General features: G+C 31.2%; 3 protein-coding genes and 1 long non-coding RNA gene across 5 annotated transcripts; 3 read left to right on the top strand and 1 right to left on the bottom strand.

Annotated features, from left to right (window-relative positions):
• Positions 1–364: 364 nt before the first annotated feature.
• LOC117212509 (endocuticle structural glycoprotein SgAbd-2-like) lies at positions 365–2,347 on the top strand. Its single transcript, XM_033457400.1, has 4 exons — positions 365–427; positions 986–1,125; positions 1,433–1,574; positions 1,946–2,347. Exons 1-4 carry the CDS (start codon positions 416–418, stop codon positions 2,162–2,164), a joined length of 513 nt encoding a protein of 170 aa, XP_033313291.1. The 5' UTR covers positions 365–415; the 3' UTR covers positions 2,165–2,347.
• A 10,237-nt stretch (positions 2,348–12,584) lies between these two features.
• On the top strand, positions 12,585–17,924 carry LOC117212507 (26S proteasome regulatory subunit 7). The gene is made up of 6 exons (XM_033457399.1): positions 12,585–12,861; positions 12,931–12,968; positions 13,101–13,583; positions 13,658–13,822; positions 17,229–17,395; positions 17,493–17,924. Exons 1-6 carry the CDS (start codon positions 12,789–12,791, stop codon positions 17,869–17,871), a joined length of 1,305 nt encoding a protein of 434 aa, XP_033313290.1. The 5' UTR covers positions 12,585–12,788; the 3' UTR covers positions 17,872–17,924.
• On the bottom strand, positions 17,876–24,741 carry LOC117212506 (cytochrome P450 302a1, mitochondrial). 2 transcript variants are annotated; one of them, XM_033457398.1, is made up of 9 exons: positions 24,577–24,741; positions 24,256–24,430; positions 23,650–23,890; positions 22,319–22,494; positions 21,907–22,111; positions 21,374–21,524; positions 20,512–20,760; positions 20,080–20,307; positions 17,876–18,209 (listed from the first exon to the last, which is right to left on the bottom strand). In XM_033457398.1, exons 2-9 carry the CDS (start codon positions 24,413–24,415, stop codon positions 18,060–18,062), a joined length of 1,560 nt encoding a protein of 519 aa, XP_033313289.1. In that variant the 5' UTR covers positions 24,416–24,430; positions 24,577–24,741; the 3' UTR covers positions 17,876–18,059. The 2 variants fall into 2 exon arrangements, with proteins under 2 accessions (XP_033313289.1, XP_033313287.1); XM_033457396.1 differs by lacking the exon at positions 24,577–24,741 and having other exon boundaries at positions 24,256–24,537.
• Positions 20,307–21,886, top strand: LOC117212508. The gene is made up of 3 exons (XR_004488472.1): positions 20,307–20,414; positions 20,520–20,751; positions 21,376–21,886. It is a non-coding gene; the product is annotated as an uncharacterized LOC117212508 (long non-coding RNA).
• Positions 24,742–25,909: the final 1,168 nt, after the last annotated feature.

The following is a 25,909-nucleotide window of genomic DNA, read 5'->3' as shown; positions in this document are numbered from 1 at the left end:
TAACGGAAAAAATATGAAATTATTATAAAGTGTCAGTCATAAATATGAAAGTTGTACAAAATATATGATACAGCAGGCCCGACTACGTAATTGCTGATAAATGTCTCGATAAAAGCAATAGATACGCAATAGATATGTAGGTGACAAACAAATTGCTATTGACTGATACTCGTTCTTGAAAGATTTGCGTAAAGAAACATTAATTCTAGCATGTAAGATGATCGAGAACATAACTGAGGTGGGGCAAAATTGTGAGGGCGAGTAACTATGAGGAGAATGGTTAGACATATGAACAGAGGCAATGGGAAGGGAAAATCTTCTTGCGCGTCTTCATATAAATGCTGGCAGTAGGTACTTGTACACGATACTGCAGATTCGGTCTTGCTCAAAGCGACGACACACAGCAACCATCATCATGCAGCGTATAGTGAGTGTTCGTTTTACACGTCTATCAATATATAAGTGATTTAAAATTAAAGTGAACAAAATTTTCAATAAAATAATTCAATAATAAGAGAATTTACAATATTCAAAAATCATAATTATTAATATACATGTATAAATCAGTTCACAAGGTATTGCATTATTTCATTACGTCGCATAAAACTGATTATAGTTTCTTTGCAGTTTTATATTCTTTACCTTAAATAATTAGTTAGTTACAAGTGCAATCTGATCGTGTGGTTATAGAACAAAAATTGTTTTGACAAATTTCGCTTTTCTCGGCGAAATTTCTTTATTTATGTGAAATTATATCATAGCAGTATTTGATTATCGTAGCATCGTTATCTTGCACCGTAAATTGTTAAAGTACGATACAGGTTATAGCGATGTAACGTTCTAAAACGATTTTAAAGGTACCACAAGTATTGTAAATCTATTAACAACATGAAATATGCAATCAGACGGTATTTATATAATAAAATTAGCACGCTTTATGGCGTTAACTTGGAAAAGTTGATATTAAAATTGTTGACGATTTCAGTTATTGGCGTTCGCTTTATTTGGCTGCGCTTTAGGACAATATGGTGCATTTCGCGGTTTCCCAAATCAAAATGCTTATCGACCGACACCTAGGCCAGCCTATCAACCAACGGTTCAACCACAATATACACCCCAGTATAGGTATGCATTTACATCATATTACTATTCAACAATACTGTCTAGTAATAATAAATATCAAATATTATACTAATATTCTTGAGCATAACATCTTTTATTTTACAAATATTAATATTCATTTTTTAGTCAATAATGGGACAATTTATAAACATATAGTTATCAAACTGTCGCAAATAAAAAGGCATATAATGACATTAATATAACATATAGCTCTTCTTTTATATTTACGTTTTAAAGATATTACATTTTAAATGCACTTGGATCATATTTAAATTTCCGCATAATAGAATACCTATCTCTTTTGCGATAGCCCTGGGAGGTTTATAGCCATACGTAGTCAACAGAAAGATACCTATCCAGATGGAACTTACACGTTCAGTTACGATACCGAAAATGGGATTTCGGTTGCCGAAAGCGGACGACCTCAAGGCACTTCACAGGGACAAAACGAGGTAAGATTCTATCATTATAATATCAATAATTATCCTAAACGAAACAAAAATTAGTTACCTTAGAAAAATACTTATTCTTGCTCTAAACTATATTTGCAATTTTTACTATGACTATGCCGCAAGTAAGCAACGTGTATTATTGTAAACAATATTATTTTAAAAATGTCATATCACGAAAATGATTGAGAAAAAATTTATTTGTTCACATTGTTTTAAATACAAGTTCGTATTGCGACTAATCATCTGTTTGTATTATATATCAGTAGGATAATTAGTTTTATATGTTGTATAATATATACAATATGAATGAATTCTAAAGCGTATACCTTGATAGGTTGATATCATTGAGTTGTAATTTTCTTTTTTCGCAGGTTGTCCAGGGCAGATATTCATATTCCGCACCGGATGGAACTCCCATCACCGTAGAATATACAGCAGACGAAAATGGTTTCCATCCACAAGGTGCACATTTACCAACTCCTCCTCCCATCCCAGAAGCAATTAGACGAGCTCTCGCCGCTAATCCACCCGGGCCTGATGACTCAGATTATAGGCAACCATATAATCCAAACCTTTACCGAAGATATTAAATAAAATATTAACTAACTAAATGATTTTAAGAACTTCTAAGCTTGCATTTAATCTTTACGGCCTTACATTACGACCAAATGTCTGTACATATATATATCGTATATAACGGAGATACCAAGATTCAAAACTATATAACAGTCACTATACGATAGATGAATAAATCTTTTTTATCTTTTCTCACTCTATTCCATGTCCTTTTGTATTTTTTCCCTTTATTTAAAGATATTTCCTATAAACAGTATATCTTCTTATCACGCAATTCGTTTCTTTAACTTTATTTACTGCTTGAATCACATTTAAGACAATGTTATTTATTATGCAACGCTTAAGTTTATGTAATGTCCATAGAAATTATACGACCATCGTCATAATGCTTCACACCTAGAGCATACTAAAATACAGGTGTCGTGTAACCTGGAGAAACAAGTGATCTTTTCGAAGTGATAACTTGTTCCTCGTTTATGTTGTATTTAAGAATTTATTAAAATCCAGATGATCCGAGAATCCGTCCAATGTCTGTATTATACAACTCAAATGATGTAAAATATAATAATCTAATAACTAGTAAAATATAATCAGAATTAAAATTACATGTTTGAATAAGCAGTCGTATAAACGCCATAAATTGACTAGCGTGCATATTACCTCAACTTTTACTTCCCAAAGAGATTTTAAAGTACGTATGCTGCCATATACAATCATACCCCTCTCTCTCTCTCTCTCTTTCCCTCTGATAAAACTTTGCCAATGTTTAAAACGAGAAAAATATTAACTAAAGACGTACAACGAAAGTAAGAGAAAGAGAGAGTTATATATAAAAAGAATTATATAGAAGTAGAAACATTTTTTACGAATATAAAAACGAAAATAAAAGACATATACGAAAGAATATAAATCAAATAAGAAATATTTTGTGCAATTGAAAGAAATTACGCTACTTAACGAAAACATCTTTCCACGTGACGTCCTATTAAGAATAAGAACGAATTGCAAACGCGATTTCTTAATGTAACGGCATCGCCTGTACAAGGTCAAAAATAACTGAAGTCGATTACAAGAAACAAATCAACTTTTTCGCGTGTATTAAGCAATCTGTGGACTCGGTAGCACTCGACACCACTCAATACCAAATTGTAATTATGTGTAATGAACCACAATGAAATACAGTGCACGTATAGTATGACCTGTATATACATAGCTCGTATCTTAATAGTGCGGGAAAGCATGCTAGTTGAACTTCAATTGCACCATGCCTCTGACTGATACGTAAGAATTGCGGTAAAAGAAGAGGGCTGGGATGAATCCAGGTGAAAGCGTTCTATTGGATCTTTCATTATCTTACATTTTTCTACAGATCATCCCGGTCAAGGACTGTCTAACAAGAACGATGCAACTTGGGCGGTTCCTACACTTCCTTCGAACGTTCATCCACTAACGATCTTGTGCAAAACGTAAATTCAACTAGAATGCCCCTATTTGTCTAAACATACCAGATATTCGAATGTTATTTTCTGTATTAGGCTCACAAAATTCAAAGAAAGTATATTAACACTGCTCAATTGTGTTAATAGAGTAATGTATTACTTGATATGATAAAAGTTGTATTCGTAAAAACTTTTAATCATATATACGTTACGTACATACTAAAAATCTATATTTATTCTCTCGTGTTCTGTTGACATCTTTATAAAAAATATTAATCCTTTTTATTATTTTTAAAAAATTATTACGTCTTTTTTAAAACTTACACAGATTTCCATATAAACAATTTTTTAAGTGCATCTTCCTTTCTAATACACTCTAATTCTAGACTCTTTCCAGATTGACAATATTTCAAAAAATTAATATTTTATGAAACTTGTACAGAATGTATCTATATGCCCACGAGAGAAAATTAAAATATATAAAAGGTAGAACATGAAACAAATTTTACGTATCTACTTCTATGTACATGAAATCAATTTTGTGTATTTGAAAAGTGTTTCTTTCGTAGGAATCCTACATTCTTTTTATAGCACTAATCAACGAACCTTTTCATACTCTGAAAAAGAAAAAATTACATAAATTATTTGCTCAAAAATTATTACAATTTTAGGTCTTTTCAATTACATTTCTATTTATCAGTATTCTTTCGTTAACGCATTGTTATGTAGTAGTATTGTATAGCACTACTGTACTACTATCTACTATCTACTGCTGTATCTACTGTACTATGCAATCTGTTGCTAATATCGATCGGTGTAAGGTGCTATTAGTAAAGTTTCGTTCATTGTCAGAAAATGCCATTATTTTATATGTGTCTTGGCAAGATACATGTGTGGATCACAACGGACGAAAATACTTTCGACGTCGCAAAGCTATCGTAAGAAGCATCTTAAAGCATCGTAAAGAAACATATTTTAAGTCAAAACATCCAACACCTGCGTGCTTTTAAAAACGTGTTGCTTTATTAAAATTTATTAATAATACGACATACAATGTGTCCGGTTTATCTGTAAACAGTTAAATATCCCGAAAAATGTACATGCAAGATACGAAAAATGAATGAAACAAAAGTTATAGCGTATCAGGTGGCACATATCATGCTTGTGCGATTTATACGACTTTGAAATGACTCTGAAATACCCTATCAGCACTGCATTTACATTTTTAAATACATATTCTTGTAGCTGACGTGAAAACATTTCCAAAACCCTATATACGAATGTATTTTACACAAGACAATTTCGAGATAAGAGCTTTCCCTTAGATACGATAGGAAAAAGAATACATCTTTTTATTCATTTCAAAAAATATTCCCCAACATTTTCCTTATCCATCCTCATTCCTGGATCATGGTGCTGAACCGTTTTGAGCTGCACCACATTACGTTGCATTACATTACATTACTCGCATAAAATCGACACCTTTTAGTACCACCGTAACGTACAACATCCAAGTGAGTAATTTATACCTCGAAATTATCTTGCACAAAATACATTCGTATGTAAGGTTTGGAAGATGTTTTGACGTCAGCTACAAGAATATGCAATAGAGAATTTAGAGATTCGTTAAAAAACTTAATCTCAATCCGCTATGACTTTCGCCTGAATCATTTTTTCGTAGCTTGTATATTTTCCGAGATGTTTAGCAGTTCACGGGTAAATCGGATACACTAAAGATATTTCTCTTTCTTTTAAAATAATTCAAAAATAAAATAGGTTCCTGCAATTTGCTCTGTAGAACATTCGGCAGAATGTTTTAGTTATTAAGGATAGTGTTACGCCATGCGGCTTGCCATAAGTCATATTCTTAACCATACTACTCGTTTCAGAAACACACCTCACAATAAAAAGCTACATAAAAATACCGCACTACATCATATACGACACCAAACATCCCTCAGGGAAAGCACACGGAGAGACGGCAGTAGTAATAAAAAACGACATTAAACATCACCTACACAGCCAGGTCAGTAAGGAACATATACAAGCAACCACCGTTACCGTACAGACTAACAGCAACCAACTGCAGTTGTCAGCAGTATACGTACCGTCGCGACACAAAATCACAACGCAAATGTGGGAAGAGTACTTCCGACACTTAGGTGACAAGTATATTGCAGCGGGAGACTATAACTCAAAGCACACACTATGGGGATCAAGAATCACCACACCTCAAGGCAGAACCTTGGAAAAATACATCAGAAATTATAACCTCAATATATTATCCACAGGAAGACCGACATACTGGCCGACAGACCTGAGCAAAATACCTGACCTGCTAGACTTTGCAGTTACAAAGGGACTAAACGCAAATAAACTAAACACAGCACCCAGCCTCGAGCTTACCTCCGACCATACGCCCATGATAATTACATACAGAAACAAACCAATACTTTACAGTAGTACAGAGAAGCTATGCAATAAAACCACCAAATGGCAAATATTCAAAGAAATAATAGAGAGCAAAATCAGCTGCAACATCCCACTGAAAACACCTGAACACATCGATCAAGCAGTAACAATATTCACAGAAACTATCCAAGAAGCAGCAAGGGCAACCACTATACCGGAAACAACCAACAGACAAACAAAAACAGTTCCACTAGACATCCTCGAAAAAATTGGAGAAAAAAGAAAAGCGAAAGCAAAATGGCAAAAACACAGAACAAAAGAAAACAAAAAACTTGCCAAAAAACACCTAAACAAACTCGCAAAAGGAATAAAAAACAAAATAAAAGAACACAACAACAACGAGTTCACAAAGTTCATCGAGTCACAATCTGCTCACGAGAACTACAACTACTCCCTATGGAAATCTACAAAAAAAAATAAAGAAGACAATAAAAATGGTACCAGCAATCAGAAGAGCAGATAACACATGGGCAAGAAGCAACGAAGAGCAAGCTGAAGAATTTTCCAACCACCTATGCAACACATTCACCCCACATAACATCAGCAACAGCAACCACAATAGTCATACGGACGAGGATGCGCTAACTACTAGTACACCAACTGACAACCACTACACCATACCTAAAGCAACAGCACAAGAAATCAGAAACATAATTGAGAGAACAAAAAATAATAAAGCACCAGGAATCGACCTAATTAACGGCAAAATCCTGAAAAACCTTCCGCCAAAAGCGATAAGACAAATCACAATAATAGTTAACGCAATACTAAGAATACAATATTTTCCAAAAACTTGAAAACTGGCACAAATCATAATGATACCCAAACCAGGCAAGGACCCACACGAAACCAAATCCTACCGACCAATCTCACTACTTCCGGTGTTCTCTAAGATACTAGAGAAAATAATTTACGATCGGATAAAACCCATAATAGAGAAGAATCAACTAATACCGGATCACCAATTCGGATTCAGAAACAAACACCCCACAATAGAACAAACGCACAGACTCGTCAACGAAATCTTACAGGCGCTGGAAACAAAACAATACTGCACGGCACTCTTTATGGACATTGAAAAAGCATTCGATAAAATAAACCACACTAGCCTACTACAATCAATCAGGAAACAGTTCCCGGGGCAGATATACCAAGTAATCAAATCATACCTAAGCAGCAGAAGCTTCATAGTAAAAATCAAAAACACACACTCGGAAGCTAAAGAAATCAAGGCAGGAGTTCCGCAAGGAAGCGTCCTAGGACCAATTTTATACACATTATACACGGCCAACATACCAACAACTAACAATAGCAAAATACTGACATTCGCGGATGACACAGCTGTACTAGTCAGGCATACTAACCCTGCAACAGCAGTTACATTACTACAAGAACATATCACAAAAATAGAAAAGTGGCTTCAAGCAAAACAAATTAAAGCAAACCCCGATAAATGCAAACACATTACATTCACACTGCGAAAACAGAAAACACCAAACATTGTACTAAACGGCACACACATAATACAAACAAGGCAAATCAAATACCTACGACTCCACTTAGATACACGACTCACATGGAAACAGCATATTAAAGCAACAATAGACAAAATACAGATGGCAAGGAGACAGATGTACTGGCTAACACGTCGAAAATCCAAACTAAGCATAGAAAACAAACTAAAAATATATAAAATGGTCATAAAACCAATCTGGACGTACGGAATAGCACTATGGGGAACAGCAGCAATGAGCATCGTAGCACCACCCGGAAAAGCCTTTCCTGTTTGAGTTGGTAGGTGTGGAAGTTGGCGTTCAGGGCCCTAAGTATCTTGGTGAGTTTTCTGTAAGCTTCTGGGTTCGTCGGCAATATTTTTACTTTGTTGTTATTTATCTTTAAGTTGTAGTCCTCCTTGGAGATATCTCTCTCTAAGGACTTGATCATTGTTTGGATGTCGATGACATCATCAACGAATATTGGTGGGGTAGGGGGGATTCTCTGTGCCTGTTGGTTTGGCGGCGGGTCTGCGATTTCCATGGCGTCGTTTGTGGATTCCAATACGGCGAACCTGTTGTGGGTGTTTATTTGTATCGTTGATTGTTCGTTCCGGGTGTCAATCGTGTTTGATTTTGGTGTTTCTATCTTTCGCCTTTTTGTATTATTGGCGTCATTGGTACGGGGGGATCTGCTGCACTTTTGTCACGGAGGAGGTAGCGCGGGGTAGTTGCGAATTTGCTCAGGAGAGCCTGGTCTTGATTGCTGGGCCATCATCGAGCTAGTTAATTCAAAATGAATAACTAGTCGTGAGGCTATGAGGCTAGTATTCGGGGTTAGGTGCGTGGGATTTTCTTCTCCCTAAAGGATAGGAAACAAATATAAAGGATAGTAAATAAACATTGTAGTGGCAAGCGCATGGTTCATTAAGCAGGGCGACTTCCAGAAACGTCGACTCGTGGCCGTTATTTTACCTCGCGTAAAAGAATGTGGCGTGATCCGAACGTAGTGGGGGTCGTCTTCCAGAAAAGACGAAAAAGATCGAAGGGCGATCAGAACTTTTCGAGAAGTCGAACCGTCAACACATATCATACGTCGCGCATTACTTATCAACCAAAACGCAGTTATATTTTGTTTTTGTTCCATTTATATCTCTCTAGTTAATAAGTTGTTGAAATAAACATTAATTTATTTGTGTTAATTCTGTGCAATTTCATTGAACTACCCTTATTATCGTAATAGAAATAAGGGGATCGATCAGTTCGTGACGTCGATTATTTAATCGTAACGGGAACTTACAACTCTCGTTGACGTGCTATCTCGCGATCGCGTCTCTCCGCGAACGGTCGAAACAGATAGCGTTTGGCTGCTAATCTCGTAAGAATACGTTCGTAAGAATATTTGAGTTTGCGTCACCAGGCCCTGCTGTTGTTTCTTTTTCAATCGTCTAATGGCACTGTCGATGTACGGTGTATCGGCTAATGGATTTGAGTGGTTTATTGTTTTTGATTTACATCCGTCGGATACTCGCTGAATTTCCTCCCTTACAGTCAGGATTTGAAAATCTTTGCGCATTTCTTCATTTCATATGTAGCAAGATGCGTCTACTACCAAGTGGTACCAAGTATGATCGACTGCACGGCTTCCACTTCCACATTCCATAATTGGATACCGTGCGTGTTGCTTTGATTATGTCTTTATAGATTAGTAGCTTGTTTTCTATATTTAACTTTAAACGGCCACTCTGTATACAATAGATATAGCATAGATATAGATATAGATGTATAGATATAGATATAGAATAGCAATTAGAAAGAATGTAAATATTCCATTAAAATACTTTTAAGGTTTTGTATAAAACATTTTTCTGCATTGTCAATAATCGTAGAAACAATAACGCGTATACGCTTAAGACGAACCTGCTGTGTATATCTTATTTTTTAGAAATCGAAGAAGATTGTATCAAAACCTTTTTCAAATAATCCCGATATGCCCATTTTTTTATCTTATTGTTATTTATTAATATTTATTATGTTGTTATTTCCAATGAATGCGACATGCCAACATTTTCTTCTTATCAAATTCTTTTTTTTGAGATTTTGAGTTGATAGAAATTCGACGAATAACAAAATACTGTTGCTGGCACTTCGTAAGACATATCTAAGAGGATGTTAATTTCGTTTTTGGAATTTTGTAAGTAGACGAAGAATTATTACCTCTTAGCTAGCTGTACCAGTAATGGGACGTAATGACCAATCAATGTACTCGATTATCATGTATAGAAAAAAATCTAATAGTTAAATACAACACGTTTCATAAAATATTAATTTCTGATCTGGCATATTCAATAAACAGACTAAATAAATGTTTGGTCAACCTATCGGTGCATATCTTTTAATTACTCGGTTGCGCTGTGCATATAACAAAAAAACTAATGAAAACGGTCAATCGGATCCAGTGACTTTGAAAAAAATAGAATATTGTTCACACAAAGCCACGAATCACAAGACGAGTATGAGTGGTTTTTTAGATTGCATTTTATACCTTGTGTCCTGACTGTCGTGAAGCAGCTATTCTGGCAACAAAGAATTTTCGATGAATTCATTGATGCAACAAAACGAAGACAGTAAAGCTACCTACTGTAGATGATCATTCCATCAAATGCGATGTAATTTCGTTTTGCTTCTTGTTTATTGAATGGTCTTTTATTTTTTTTTTGTATATTTTTACTATATTTTTTTCAAAATCATTGAAATCCCACCATGCGTTTTCATTATCTTTCTCGTTATATGCAAATCGAAACAAAGTAACTAGAAAAGATCTCGTCAAATATCGAATAAATGGGTCTTACTTTTAATTACATGATAAAAATATTCCTTTGCCTGTATAGTAAGTTTACTTGGTGCATAAGTACTTTTAATAGAATTTAGTTTCTCAGCATATAAACATAATTGTTAAATTACATATTACTGAATATCTAAATGAAAGATATAATGACAATTGACTCGATACATCTAATTTATATACGTATATGTATAATCTCATGGTCGCAGTTTAGTTTAACGCTACTAGCAATTTTCCATGAGAAAAGAACGCCAAAACATTAAAGGGCTATATTACTAATATATGAAGTATTCGACAATACGTTTTGCTAAAAACAGAAAAAATTACGGTAAGAGACAACTTACGTGTTAAGTAATGTGAGAAAAAGAATGGAAAAGTGATTCAAAAATTCATTATATCATAAATGACATTAACCGATATATCGAATCAGTTTAATCAAGTTCCAAACTTTTGGACAGGATAGAAAGATGTATCAATCGATACTACTACAACAATATAACTCGTATAAAAAAAATCTTCTAAGCTCCTTTCTAATTGTTCGAATGAAAAATGGAGCTTGGTTGAGTCACGCGTAACGTGCAATTGTTTTCACTTTTTATATTGGAATACATAATTATTCATATTTTTCTAAACGTTTATTCGGCTACACGCAATAATTATTTTCACAGAAACCATCTATCTTTTCAAAAATTATTTTATTCTAATTATGAATATATATTTATGGATTCTATCCCGTTTATTTAAAAAAAGACCGCTAAACACAAATAGTGGCATTTAACTTCCAGAGTTATTGGCGAATTACGATACAATTATATTGTTCACATCCTCACAAACATCGACATCCTTTTTCTATTTCGTTGGCTAATTTTCATTTTTAACGTATTACACATTTCCTTCTACGTATTTCAAAATTTATTAATGATAATTTTCTACGAATTGATCGATTTTGGGTCGCTCAACTGTAAATGCGTCGCATGTAAGCATAAAGAACAAAGAAAGATTAAGTCCAAAGGGATTCAAGCACAACAGTACGAGAGTTCAATTAATTTCTATTTGTTTAAACTGGTCTGTCTAAATATGAATTCTGTGAAATATCTCATTGTATCTCAATTATTTTCTTTGTTCCTTATTCTTATCTTTGCAGGTAATAGCGAACAATTAGTAGAAAGTGATCGTTGATAAATTTTCAATTACGACTTAGAAGAATTAATACGTTAAAATAAAAGTTACCAAGCAAAATAGAAAAAGAATCACGATGTTTATAAGAACGTGAACAATTTCATTGTAATTCGCTAATTACTCTGACAGTTGAATGCAATTCTAAATTTCAAAAAATGATATTTCAGGTATGCATAATCCAAGATATCAAAAGATATTAAAAACAAAAATTGAGCCACGTGTGGAAACAGAACCGGATACCCTTTCTTGCTACGAAACTTCGGGAACGTAGAGGCGCATGAAATCATCGGGCGAAAACGCGAGTTACGCTTTCTCTGCGACCGTCATCTCCTTATTGTAACGTCAAATTTAAAATCCTTCAGTGACTTATTGCAGTAGCAAGCGTACATGTTACACTATTGTCGTTTACATGTTTTGGCGAGCGCACGTTCCGAGTTAGTTGTATCACTCTATACGCATGCTAAACGTAATTTCACATAACTGACGATATTAATACTTAATCAACCACGCGCGCGCCACAGCCAACTATACGTTTCTCACCACGCTTGGACAAGCCTAAACAATAACTGATAATAAAAAAGAAAAAAAGAAAGAAAATGAAAACGCGTTGCTAAGGTCAAAATGGGAGACCTCCCCAATCGATCATGCAACGATTTACTTTAAAGTGGAGGGATCTCTCCGATCGGTCATGCAGCGATTTACTTTAAAGTAGGCAGATCTCTCTCCCCATTCGGTTGGCTAAGTGTTAAGGTAGTACTACAATCAGTTTCGTGCGGTAACGTAACAATTACATTACAATGCGTATGCGTTTATATGTAAGAATCGAAAATCGTCTCCTAGAAAAAGTAAACAAAGTAACAAAAATTAGCCAAATTTATGAACACTTAAGAAATATTGCTTTATTATTTCGTATATTTTATATTATAGTTAAAAATTTATAAATAAATTATAGGCTATAGTGATTTCGTCGTCGGTGATGTTATGTTGCTTATTTTATTTGCTGTTTACCGATTATCAATAACGAAAGGAACTAACTAAATCTAGTTACAACTAGATGGCACGTCGGGAGTCAGTGACGCTGGTCGCTACAGAGTTTTTGCTAGTAATGGAAAATACCTAACCTTAAATTCGGTTTACATCAGTTTCTTTATCCGTCGAATAAAGTATCCTTAACATTTCTTAATATTTGAAAAATTTAACTAATATAACAATGCCTGATCACTTAGGAGAAGACATGCGAAAAGTAAAAAGCGAAGAAGGAAAAGAAGAGAAAGAAATAAAGTGTAAGCTTTAAATATTAATTATTTGCCTTTAACTGTGATTTAAAAGAATTTATTAATGTATTATTTCAGCTCTCGATGAAGGAGATATTGCTCTGCTTAAAACTTACGTAAGTGAAATTGTATAATAATTTTGGTAATAATAGATAATAAAATATTAATAAAAAATAAATTTAATTTAGAATAAAGATTCTTGGAATTATTCTAACAAAAATAACGCTAACATATTATTTTTTATACAGGGTCAAGGACAATATACTAAAAGTATTAAAGCAGTTGAAGAAGATATACAAACAATAATTAAACGAGTTAACGAATTGACTGGAATCAAAGAGTCCGATACGGGTCTTGCACCGCCTGCTTTGTGGGATTTAGCTGCGGATAAACAAACTTTACAAAATGAGCAACCATTGCAAGTTGCACGCTGCACTAAAATAATTAATGCAAACTCAGACGATCCTAAATACATTATAAATGTAAAACAGTTTGCAAAGTTTGTAGTTGATCTAGCAGATTCAGTTGCTCCTACTGACATCGAAGAAGGAATGCGAGTAGGAGTGGATCGTAATAAATATCAAATTCATATTCCACTTCCACCAAAAATTGATCCAACTGTAACAATGATGCAAGTTGAAGAGAAGCCTGACGTCACGTATAGCGATGTTGGTGGTTGCAAAGAACAAATTGAAAAATTGAGAGAAGTAGTTGAAACACCCTTATTACATGTTAGTATCTTATAATCATTAAATTAATTTTTTTTTGTACAAGATAATTGAAAAAAATAATTTATTTATTACAGCCAGAAAAGTTTGTTAATCTGGGAATCGAGCCACCTAAAGGAGTATTGTTATTTGGTCCACCAGGTACAGGCAAAACTTTATGTGCTAGAGCTGTAGCTAATAGGACAGATGCCTGTTTTATTCGTGTCATTGGTTCAGAATTGGTTCAAAAATATGTTGGCGAAGTAAGTATAACATATGTCTTGACTCGAAATTATTAAGTAATGCTTAACTAAGAAATAAAGTATGCAGGAGTAAACAAAAAATCATTTTTAAGGAAATATAATGTAGATTTGCGAACTAATGATACTTAAATCATTCCTTTTGTTATTTTGTTAATCAGACTTTTGATATTTCTAATAGCTTAGGTATTTATAACTTGTTAATGGTGAATATACAAGGTAATTCATAAATGCATGTTGATATTCTGGCAATTACTCATTAAAATAAGTAAAGAACGTCATATGCACATATCTCCTGTATACCTTAGCTTTCAAGTTATGAATCGCCTGGTGTAACAAGTATTTTAAAAATGTGCTTAAAAATCAATTTTTGTACACAAATGTACGTACTCAGAGATGTCTAAATTCTCTAGAATAACTTGATAACAGTTTTTGATACACTATCTGTAAAATCACTTATATTTTTGTGATAAAAATGTGTAAAATATCCCTAAAATGAGATTTTTATACCAAATTTAACAATTTTCTTAATATAATTGATACTATATACATATTTAGTCAACGTACATTGCAAATACAATTGATTTTATAATATACATAAAATTATAGTAAAATTTTGATTCATCAAATCAAATCAAAAAGTTAAAAATTTCAAAAACAATACAGTTACTGGTTCAAGGTTTGATTCATATGCTTAATAAATAATAAGACTTATTATATTTCTAGGTCTGTTAATTTTTTGAGTTATTAGAGATAAAAATTTATGTTGTTGAAATCTGTTAAAAATTATTAAATTTGTTGTAAAGTATACATACAGTCAGTATAAAAAGAATTTGTACGGTAATTAATTTCAACAAAACAAATTTTAACACATAACAAATATATACATATTCTTAGAAGTCTTCAAAATAATTTCCATTTAAAAAAAATGTGATACAGTTACAGTTTAATGGAAAAATATATTAAGATTTAATATCTAAATCACGAAATTTAATTATTTTAATACTTAGTGTTATTCCCTTTTGATTTTATTATAGCTTGAAGTTGTTGCGACGTTGAATTTATCTAATTAATAAGTAGTCTACTAAATAACTAAAAATATTATCCCATTCTTCCAAAACTGCTCCCTTTAAATTATTTCGTGATACATGATGAATGAATGAATTCATTGAACATGGTGAATTCGTATTTTTCGTTTCAGGTAATCCAATGTATATATTTTAATAATATTTATATCTGGGGATTGTGCAGGTCTTTTAAAGTGTTTCCGAACATTATATAAGATTCTGCTCGCATATTATCAACGTTGTGTTTTTGATCATTATGATCCCAACATTTTTATGATGCTTGCATCAGAATAAAATTGTCTTTTAAACCCATTTTTTCTGCACTTTGGTGAAAATTATTTTTTTTAATATCCATATATATATGTCGGAGATGAAAGGACATCGGAGCCTTCCCTTTGGAACTAAGGGAAAATCCCCTAACACCGTAATCTAGATTCTATCATAGGCGTAATTAAACAATTGTCGTCTTTCGATCCGATTGTATTTGTTCGAGATTTGTGATAATGAGCTTGGGCTCGAGGCGACAGCCAGTCGCCGAACGTAGCCGCGGTCACGGGATGAACGCTTTGCCTAACAAAGGTACGGAGTAATTCTATAGCTCTCCTTAAAAGAAATATTTGTAGCGGCACGCGACAGTAAACATTCCAACGGTTTCTGTCCTGTGGCTCGCCACACGCAGATCCTATTCTTCGGGTATGATGGTTACCAAATGCCGACGCGTCTCCACAGTACGTGATCAGTCCGAAGGCCGTTATAAACACTAAGATCTAGTTACCTAAAGTCCTTCAAACAGACAAACAGTCTTTGTCCCAACTACGGGAAGTTAGGGGAGATCTATTTTTTCAACGAACGACGTCTCCCACTAGCAACTTTCCCTCGAGGGCGACTAGCATCTTTTTCTAACTACCGATATGGAGATTGACCAATTAGCAGCAACGTCAATTTCCCTTACTTTCCGAACGAAGGCTATCCCCGACGAATCCGATGATCTTGTGTCCTTAGACCTACCCCATCATAGTTTTCTTCTGTGGCATCGTCGGGACGGAAAGTCATTCTTTCTTGCGGTCCCATCGACTAATAGAGTAACACCTTACGATCAGTGAATATTACGCATCCGACTTAGATTTTCTGAGCATGTTCATCTATCATCCCGTCGACCGCGGATTCGTTATTGAACCTAGGATCCTTGTCATTAGTTTTTCGAGTATCTAATTACCACGGTTACTTGTCCAATTCTATAATAATCGTATTTGCACTAGTCAATGTCTTCTCTATTGCATAACGACAATGTGTAATCTAAACGAAGTTTCGTTTCACGACCCTAACCCTAATTTTAATGTAAACCCGACATATATTTTATGATTCATAGTGTCAATGAAATGAAGAGATATTCAACACCATCAGCACTTGCACATCCCCAAATAAAACAGATGCTGTTTTACGGTTGGTAGCAGGTTTTGTTTTTTATGTTACATATTTTTTTTTCTCCATACTCTAGATCTAAATTCTAAATTATTCATCAGAGTCAAAGATACCAAATTTTCTTTCATCTGTAAAAATGATTCGTTTCCAGAACTCAATTAGCACGTTCACATACCTCTATGCACATCTTAATCCCTTAATTCTATTAGTTTCGCTTGTATAATACTTTTTACGAGTCATCCTTCCACGGTATGCTTTTTAAAAAATCTTGTACTTTACTAGTATTTACTTCGATATGCAGCTCATTTTTCAGCGCACTATCAATTTTCAATGCTGATATTTTACGATTTTCGTTTACTCTCCGAATTGTTAGTTAGCTAGTGTTCTCATTTATCTTACTTAGACGACCGCCTCTAAAATTATTTTTACCTATATTAACTATATGATATTTTTTTATAAATGAAATTCAGTTTCTAACTATGTTCAGTTTATAACTACGTAATAAGAATAATAAGAATATTCTATTTTCTGAAGTAAACATAATAATATTAAATTATTATTATTACATTAGATTGAGTAATAAGTTCATTGGTGTATTTTTAAAAGACACATGAATATTTTAGTAGTTTTGTATAATATTAATCAAGAAATAATTTATTCACTCTATTTCTCTATGAATATGTATATATCTTTAAAAAAAAGCTCAGATACATGTCTTTTTATATCCTTTAAATAAATTTGTGTGATGTCTTCTAAAATGATAAATGAAATGATTAATGAATGATTAATGAAAAATGAATGAACATATTACTGAAACCAATATTATATCATACTATATTGGTATTATCATTATTGTTGTTGTTGTTATTGTATTATATTATACATGTAATTACATTATATATAACTGTTATATCTAACAGGGTGCTCGTATGGTAAGAGAATTATTTGAAATGGCACGTAGTAAAAAAGCATGTTTAATATTTTTTGATGAAATTGATGCAATTGGAGGAGCTCGGTTTGATGATGGAGCTGGTGGTGATAATGAAGTACAACGTACTATGCTAGAATTGATTAATCAATTAGATGGGTAAAACATATGTTTTATTATTAAATATCTTCAATAATTAATAGTAGGTAATATATAACAGGTAATGATGATATTTATATGATTTTAAATATTTTAGCTTTGACCCACGAGGTAATATTAAAGTTTTAATGGCAACAAATAGACCAGATACATTAGATCCAGCATTGATGAGACCAGGACGTTTAGATAGAAAAGTAGAATTTGGATTACCAGATTTAGAAGGACGAACACATATTTTTAAAATTCATGCGCGTTCAATGAGTGTTGAAAGAGATATCAGATTTGAACTCCTTGCACGTTTATGTCCTAATAGTACTGGAGCTGAGATTCGATCTGTATGTACAGAAGCTGGTATGTTCGCGATTCGTGCACGTCGGAAGGTAGCTACAGAGAAAGACTTCTTAGAAGCTGTAAACAAAGTGATTAAATCTTATGCTAAGTTTTCTGCAACTCCTAAATATATGACCTATAATTAAATTTATTATGTACACTATTCTTATTTGTTCTAAAATATAAGAATATCAAAATACTGTACTGCTAATTACAATATCATAATTAATTTTCAATTATTAAGTATACAATAAATTGTAATTTGTTTCTTATTTAATGTTATACTTTCGTTACTTTTATACATATTTTCTCATTAAAAATAATATTTCCTCGCTTATACTATTTCGTTCTTTTGAAAACAAGTAGAATTGGTTTTTAAGACCTCATGAAAATTGAATTTTAATGGGGCATCTGGTTTGTTGATTAATAAAGATATCATTCCAAGTTCACCCCCATGCCAAGAAATCTTGAGTCGTTGACACATCTGCACAAAATAAGAAGATTATATTACTTTATATAGCATGTATAAAACATTTGCGTATATTTTAATTGTACCAAAAAAAATACACAACATATAGTAACAAAAAATTCCTCCTTAGAAAGAGCTAACAAAATAAAAGTTAATCTTATTTCTTTGATGGGACGCTATATTTTATTTATCCGTGCTATCGATAAATTGTTTAATTGTTTGAGTCCCAAGCAGCGCTATCACGCTGTTTAGATTTTGTGTCGAAAAGTTCCAGTACATTTGAACGCTACGGACGACTGACGGTATTTTGTATTTCATTGTTATCTTCTCAATAATTTTTATTGAACAAAACTTGAAATATTTACATACGCATATATAATATAGATGTATTTCATAAAAATAATAAATATGACGAGCGCTATTGCACCGCTTGTTTCTCTTCACAATCGATTTAGACGAGCGCTAACGCGCTGTTCGGGATTTTTCAACCCTGTTTTTTCAAGGACCCCTGTGTCTAAAACGGTTAAGGTCACCAAAATTATCTCTAATTTTCAATGTCATTAAGAAGTGACATTCTATTTAATATCTGATTCTTCAACACGCATTACTTATTTATCAACATATAATATTTATATCAATCATGTACATTTCGTGACTATTCACAAAATTGGCATTGATTTATCAAAGGAATTCTGAGCTATTTATCTGATTAATTATATCTGTTTATTATATCTGTCTAATTATATCTATTATAATTCTAAGCAAATATCAATTTATTATTGTTGTGTATAATCTTGTATGTTTCTTCTCTAATAATGCCTATAGAATTCGATAAAAGGACTTTTCATACAAATGCAAACATAATACATGTATATGTATTGCATAATATAACAAAACTAATCAGAATACTCGATCATCCATGAGAAAATAAGCTTTTAATAGGGAAATCAATATACCGAACATATTTTTGTATTTGTGTATAACACGAAAACTAAGGCTGTGCACGGTTATCATTAGGTTGCGACGGGAACGGGTATACATTTTGCATAAATTATTTTGATCAATTAAAGATCAAAATAAAGTGCAACATTCCAAGAGATTCATCAAAAATTATTTCACGCTAGGCATTACCGGCCGAATACTTCTTTAGCACAATCCATAACCCATTATTTTTCCTCTTTTATTTATACAATACTAAAAATGATTATCTGTCTCATCAGTGAGTTAAGTCTATTAGATTGGACTATATAAAAATGTGACCGCCTATTCTAGAATAAAATGTAACTCAAATTTTATGAAGCATTTTGAGAATATCTCAGAACTTAAGACTTGAGCGGCGGTAATGTTAATTTTGATGACATATTTCAAGGTCATTGATATCATCTGTTTTAAAAATAATTACCTAAATATCACATCATTCTTTTTATATAGCGACGAAAAAGCAACAAATGATCAATCGATCCTGTTGCGTATCTTTATATCGAATTTTGATACCCAAAGATTTACCGCTTATTTATTTATACTAATATGACAACAAATGGTACCAGAATATACATATAACAAGTGATTGAGAACACACAATATGAAGTTCTAATCAGTATAGGTGAACAAAGCTAGAAGAAAATATAATCGGTCGTGAAATAACAAAATTTCAAGAAATGTGGGGATTGTATAATAATATTGTATAATATTTAATTAATACATAGAATTATAATATAAAAATAATATATAATAATATAATATAATAATAATAATATAATATAATTAATTAATTAATAAAACAAGATATTAAACTTGAATATTACTGTTAAAAACTATATATTATTTTTTGTATAGGCATAAAAATGTCTGAAAATCAATATTATATTAAATATTAAAAACTTACCCTTAATAACAATACTTGCATATTTTGCTCTGCAAATCGTCTAGCAATACAAGATCTAGGACCATGACCAAAAGGTAACAATACATATGGATGTACTGATTTTCCACAATTTATTTTACTGCTACTTTCTGAATGTTCACGTAGCCATCTTTCTGGTATAAACAAGTCTGGTTTGTTAAAGTATTCAGGAAGACGACAAGTGACTTGGTTTTGTGTTACAACAACAGTCTAAAAGAAACGAACGAATGAGGCGAACATATTTTTACTTTAGGTATTTACATAAAAAGAAAATATGTTATATATAGCTTTTCTAATATAACAAAATATTATTAAAAGTATTAATAAAATGAAGCTGTTATCCATTGAAAGTGAATTCTATTGAAACTTATAGCACATCAACTAATTTACATTTTGCTAAGATTTATAACTTACCCTTTTAGGTACTTGATAACCATTAAGAACAATATCATTTTGTAATATGCGACCTATTCCTATAGAAATTGGATTTAATCGCAAGCTTTCCTTAATGACAGCTTTGGTATACGAAGCATTTCGCAACACAACTGCTGTTATTGGTTGACTATGATCAGCTAAAAACTGTGTGGCTTCAATCCTCAATTTTTCTTGAATATCTTGATGTTTTGCCAGATGATATAAAGCAAAAGCAGTACTGTAAGTAGTCTAGGGGCACGGAAAAGTTATATATTTAATTTCTCTCTTTTTATAATCGTTAGCCTACACTATTAAATTAGTAATGTTAATAAAAGGATAGGGAATTTAGTCAAATTCAATTAAATTTTTATATTGTGTGTAAGCTTAAAAATGTATAACATATTATAAAATAATATAAGTTATATCACAAGTTTTTAATAAGACATATATCTATTTTAAAAATATAATAGTATCTATATATATAATGTTTCTAATAGTAGTATTTATACCCATAATGTTCCTAAACATTACACTTTGTATAAAAACATATAACATAACATATAATAAGCATTAATTATTTTCAGACTTAATATCATATTAAATGATGTCATCATGTAGATATTTACTTGTTCACTATAAAATGTATATATATAATAATCTGTTTTCTATAAAATAAACAAATTTTACATATGTAAATAAAGATCTAAATTTCTTATTTATATATTCAATCAATACAGTAATTATGTATTTACAAATATCTAAATGTTATTCGTATTTCTTAAATTAATAATAAACATGCACATGCATAAATATAACACTAATATGTAGTTACATCTATAATGATATGTATTATAATATTTACAGTATCTATACCAGCAAGTAACATGTCACAAGCCATGCCCACAATATCCTTAATATCCAGAGCAGGATTTTGTAAATAGGCATTTAGGAATGATTTGTTATGTCCAGTTTTTGTGCTCTGTTTTTTCTGAGATACCAATTCTAATGCAACCCTGATACATTAGAAAGACATAACATATGAGGTATAGCATTTAAAAATAAGCTAAGTATAATATACAGAATGAAATATTTAGATTGCTTGAGCTTTCATTGAGTTAAGCTGATTGATATAAAACTATATTAATACACACACACATTTCTGTCTACTTATGACAAATATTGTTAATGTGCCGTTAATAATTATTTTCAGCATATAAAAACCTTCTGTGCTTTTCTTATTGTAGAACTTACAATATAATGATAATAAATTATGCAAATTATCTATGAGCAACTTCAATAAATTCGTGATTTTGAAGACTTTGTATAATGAGAAATAATCTAGTAATCATAAACAATAAATGATAATCCCGTGTAAGATTAAAAATTATTGCTTACATTTCCATGTATGTTTGTGCCTTACGTAATTTTCGGTACAATGGAGTTTCAAAAAAACGCCATAATTGCAATCCATTATCCAACCTTAACATTACGCTATTTGTTGTAAAGGCAGCCTTGATTAATTTTGAACTTGTAGAATTTTCACATCTTTCTTCTTTTGAGAAACTATTCAATCTTACATCAAAAACAACCAGACATGTCACTAAAATCAAGTAAAGAAAAGATTATTAGACATTAATAGTACATCTTTTTATTTATATGTATATAAATTTATTAATAGTATGTGTGTCTGTTTGTCTATTAAGATATGACACCAATCATTAAATTTAAGTATAACATAGTTGAAATGTAATTGCAAAAAAGAAACTTCAGTTCTATGTATATTAAGAGATATGTGTAATCATATTACATTCAAGGAATAAGCGTGATAAAAGAGGTAAGAAGTCATCAAACTTCTCATTAATACATAGTTCAACAAATTCTTGAATGACATCATCTGTTTCTTTTAAATAATTGATCACGTCTTGAGGTTTACTAGAAACTTTTTGGAACTCTTTTCGTAATCTCCACCATTCTGTCCCATTTCTGAAATTTGTAATACTATATTAAAGTAAATTAATTTAATAGAAAGTTGTATACGCATCATATTAATACTATGCGCAATATCTATTTCTTCAATATCTATCTAAACTATGTACTATATAAAAATATTTATAAAAACTAGTTTTTAACAATAAGTAGTCAAGGAATCAAGTAGTCAAGTGCACAAAATTTTACAAGATTAATTTCTTCATGATTTAACTTGTTTCTATTTAAACATTTTAAAAAATTATTAATGCTATATCCGAAAATTACAAATTTTTTATAGGGTTTCACACTAAAATTAGGTTACTAAAAACTTAATATAATAACAACATCTGTAAGAATTGGCAAGTGCTTTTCTAATATAACTTTTTATAACGTGTATTTATTACGTTTTAATCAATCCAACTCGGTTAGAATTATATTCAATATTTGATATCCAAAAATTTGACTATAGTGCAATATATTAACAAAATACCTATGTACTACATATGTATATGCACTATATATAAAAATATGCTGAATCATTAAATACACATATAGATTTTATATACTTAGTACGTATAGATGTTTATCTCTTTCATATCTGATATAGATATTCTAATTAGATATACATATTCTTAAAAGGCAACAATAAAACATTATAAAAGGTTATGTGTGCCTTTTAATAACATGCATATGTACATGTTTCTTCTAATTACAAAAAAAAAGAAGATATACGTGTAGTAAAATATAAAACTGTATAAAAAATTATCGTCACAAATTGCGTAATCTATACAGTATGTTATGTTAAAAAAGATAAAGATTGTATGTACAATATTTTGTTACGAAAAGATTAAGAAAATATATATACATATAAGTATATAATAAAAATCTTGCAAAACAATATGTTATGAATTTACATTTTGATTTGAATTACTATTTGTTGGTCTAACATCAAATAGAAAAGCTTTTAATGCTCCTGTGTTTGTTATTAACTTACTAGTAATTAAATAATATAACTAGTTAACAATATAAATTACTACAATAAATTTACTTGATATTAATTGGAAACATTTATAGTCTAACATCAGGTATATAAAGTTAGCTATAAAGCTATATAAAATTTCTACAAAAATTATAGTAAATTATTGTAAACCGTAAAAATATGTGTATTACGTGGGTAATAAACCTCCAGTTTTGTATACATCAGTGCGATCTTTTCGATATTTCAAAAGTGCTAAATGACTTCTCCTTTCTGGATGCAAACCTGATTCCGCTTTGAAAATTTCTGCTATATCTTCCGGCCTATAAACCAATACGACATTTACATTAGGTACTATTTCTTCGCGTACTAGCGGCCCAAACTGTTCCAATTTTCTTTTTCCGCTTTCATATAAATTTGTAAAACTATATTCACCTGTTAAATATTAACAAATTTAAATAAAACAGTATTAATATAATCAGGTTGTAATATTAGACAGTCGCGAAAAAGAAATTTTTATATAAAAGAGATCGCTTTTTCTAATTTTTTAAAAACTACTATGTGTCATACTTGAAAATATACAAATACATATTTATTTAATGTAATAAAAAATTCATTTACACAATGATTATAATCAGATATGGTAGTATGTATAGTAAATACGTATAATTTCCTTTTATAATTATATCATAAATACTACATCAAGATGTTTCTATTTGTTTGAATTATTTGATTGAATTATTAATTGATGTTGAGATGTACATGTATAGTAATTTTTAAATTGTGTTTGATTTTCTTACCAATAAATGGTAGATATTTGTAAAGTGTTCCAATAACTGGTAAAGATTTTGGTCCAGGAATATTATTGAAAGCTTTTGGTTGATGATCATTCATTTCGATGTTACATTTTGCAAAATTAGTAGAGTAAAACTTAATATAATATAGCTTCTTTTTTGTCATATATGGACTATACTTCTGCAACCATGTGTACATTGCACTTATACAATAATGTAAAAAATGGATTGAAGTAAGTATCACAATTTTCTAATGGAAAAGATTTAACAAGAATTCAGGAGTAAAGTGACCACATCGGACTGATTTTGAAGACTATGTGTCTGCACCTTTTGGTGCCTGTTCGTGCCCACGAATGTGTCGTTCCTTTCTTATTGTATCATCTCTTTCTAACTTTGCATCATCGTTCTCTGTCCAGTTTACACATAGAATTTCAATGTGTTGCGTACCATCGCCTGAATTCGATGTGTCGGCGATAAAACGTTTTGTTAATGGGTTATCATTTATATGTTATATGTATGTATGTGATAAATGTGATAAGATAAAATAGTATAACAAAATAATATATAATAAATTATTAACAAAAGCATTTTTAATATCTAATATTTGAAATAGAAAATGAAGTACTAATGACCAAGAAGTTTAATTTATTGCTGATTATACACATACCATACCTACAACATATTAATTACTTCAAAGCTGTGATATAAAATTTCTATGTACTTGATAATATTGCATCCACTTATATCATTATATTAGTCTCCGATAATTGTAGTAGCATGAAGTAAATTATAATAATATCAGAATTATACAGAGGAAGATATTGTGTAGTACATATGTATTACACTCATTTTAAAAGTTAGCGATATATTCCTTTTATTAGATAAGGATGATATCTTTATCACAGCGAAATGAGAAAATATTATAAAATCTATAGTATCATTTTGTATGGAACTACGATCTATGATTATGAATTTTGAATTTCATTTAAAACGCTTTTTGATAAAACCAATATGTAACGAGCTATTTTAGATAGTAATTCTTATTCACTCATCCTGTATGGCAAATAAAAGATTCATGTAATGAATAAAATATACGTATTATTCATGCAGTTTCTTTAAACTTTTATCGATCTTTTTGCTTATGTTTAGCATTCGTTTCGTATTTAGAATTCCTCGACCCAATTTGAAATCATACATGATAAAATGAACTTTATCTGTATAAGGTGTATACAATTTTATGTTAGTATGTCACGACTATCACAATGGTATACCATATCATCGAATCGATGGAGATGTATTTAAAAAAAAGCTACCGTAGCATTGTATAAACTATGAAACTTACCGTTTGTCTTTCGAACTAAAAGGAAGATATGTCCTTAATCATCGAGTCGTTAACCGAAACTGAGAGCACCTTTCCGCTATATATGCATATATATGATTGATCAATTCAATAAATCCTAGTGGCAAGAAACAGCAAATCGGGAATCGGTATTCAAACTCTAACGGTTACTTACTTTAGTCGCTTTGTTTGGTATTATAAGTATAAAATTAAATTAATAAAATTATGCAATGATTAAGATTGTACTTTGGTTAAATATTTCATCAACTAATCATGAAAGACTTTCCAATAAATGAAATGAGATAAATAAAAGTCAATCTT

This window comes from Bombus bifarius, unplaced genomic scaffold (genome assembly GCF_011952205.1).
Source record: "Bombus bifarius isolate JDL3187 unplaced genomic scaffold, Bbif_JDL3187 scf7180000008311, whole genome shotgun sequence".
Lineage (NCBI taxonomy): Eukaryota > Metazoa > Arthropoda > Insecta > Hymenoptera > Apidae > Bombus > Bombus bifarius.
The sequence above is the reverse complement of the archived record's forward strand: the minus strand, read 5'-3'. Positions and strand labels throughout refer to the sequence as shown.

Coding starts and splice junctions, on each gene's coding strand:
- LOC117212506 (XM_033457396.1), bottom strand. CDS start 24,448: ATGTACACATGGTTGCAGAAGTATAGTCCATATATGACAAAAAAGAAG. Junction 22,495..23,649: donor ACTGGAGGTTTATTACCCAC/GTAATACACATA, acceptor TACAAATTTCAG/AAATGGGACAGAATGGTGGA. Junction 22,112..22,318: donor ATCACGCTTATTCCTTGAAT/GTAATATGATTA, acceptor ACTTGATTTTAG/TGACATGTCTGGTTGTTTTT.
- LOC117212509 (XM_033457400.1), top strand. Junction 1,126..1,432: donor CAATATACACCCCAGTATAG/GTATGCATTTAC, acceptor CTTTTGCGATAG/CCCTGGGAGGTTTATAGCCA. Junction 1,575..1,945: donor CTTCACAGGGACAAAACGAG/GTAAGATTCTAT, acceptor CTTTTTTCGCAG/GTTGTCCAGGGCAGATATTC.
- LOC117212507 (XM_033457399.1), top strand. CDS start 12,789: ATGCCTGATCACTTAGGAGAAGACATGCGAAAAGTAAAAAGCGAAGAA. Junction 13,823..17,228: donor TTCAAAAATATGTTGGCGAA/GTAAGTATAACA, acceptor TATATCTAACAG/GGTGCTCGTATGGTAAGAGA. Junction 17,396..17,492: donor TTGATTAATCAATTAGATGG/GTAAAACATATG, acceptor TAAATATTTTAG/CTTTGACCCACGAGGTAATA.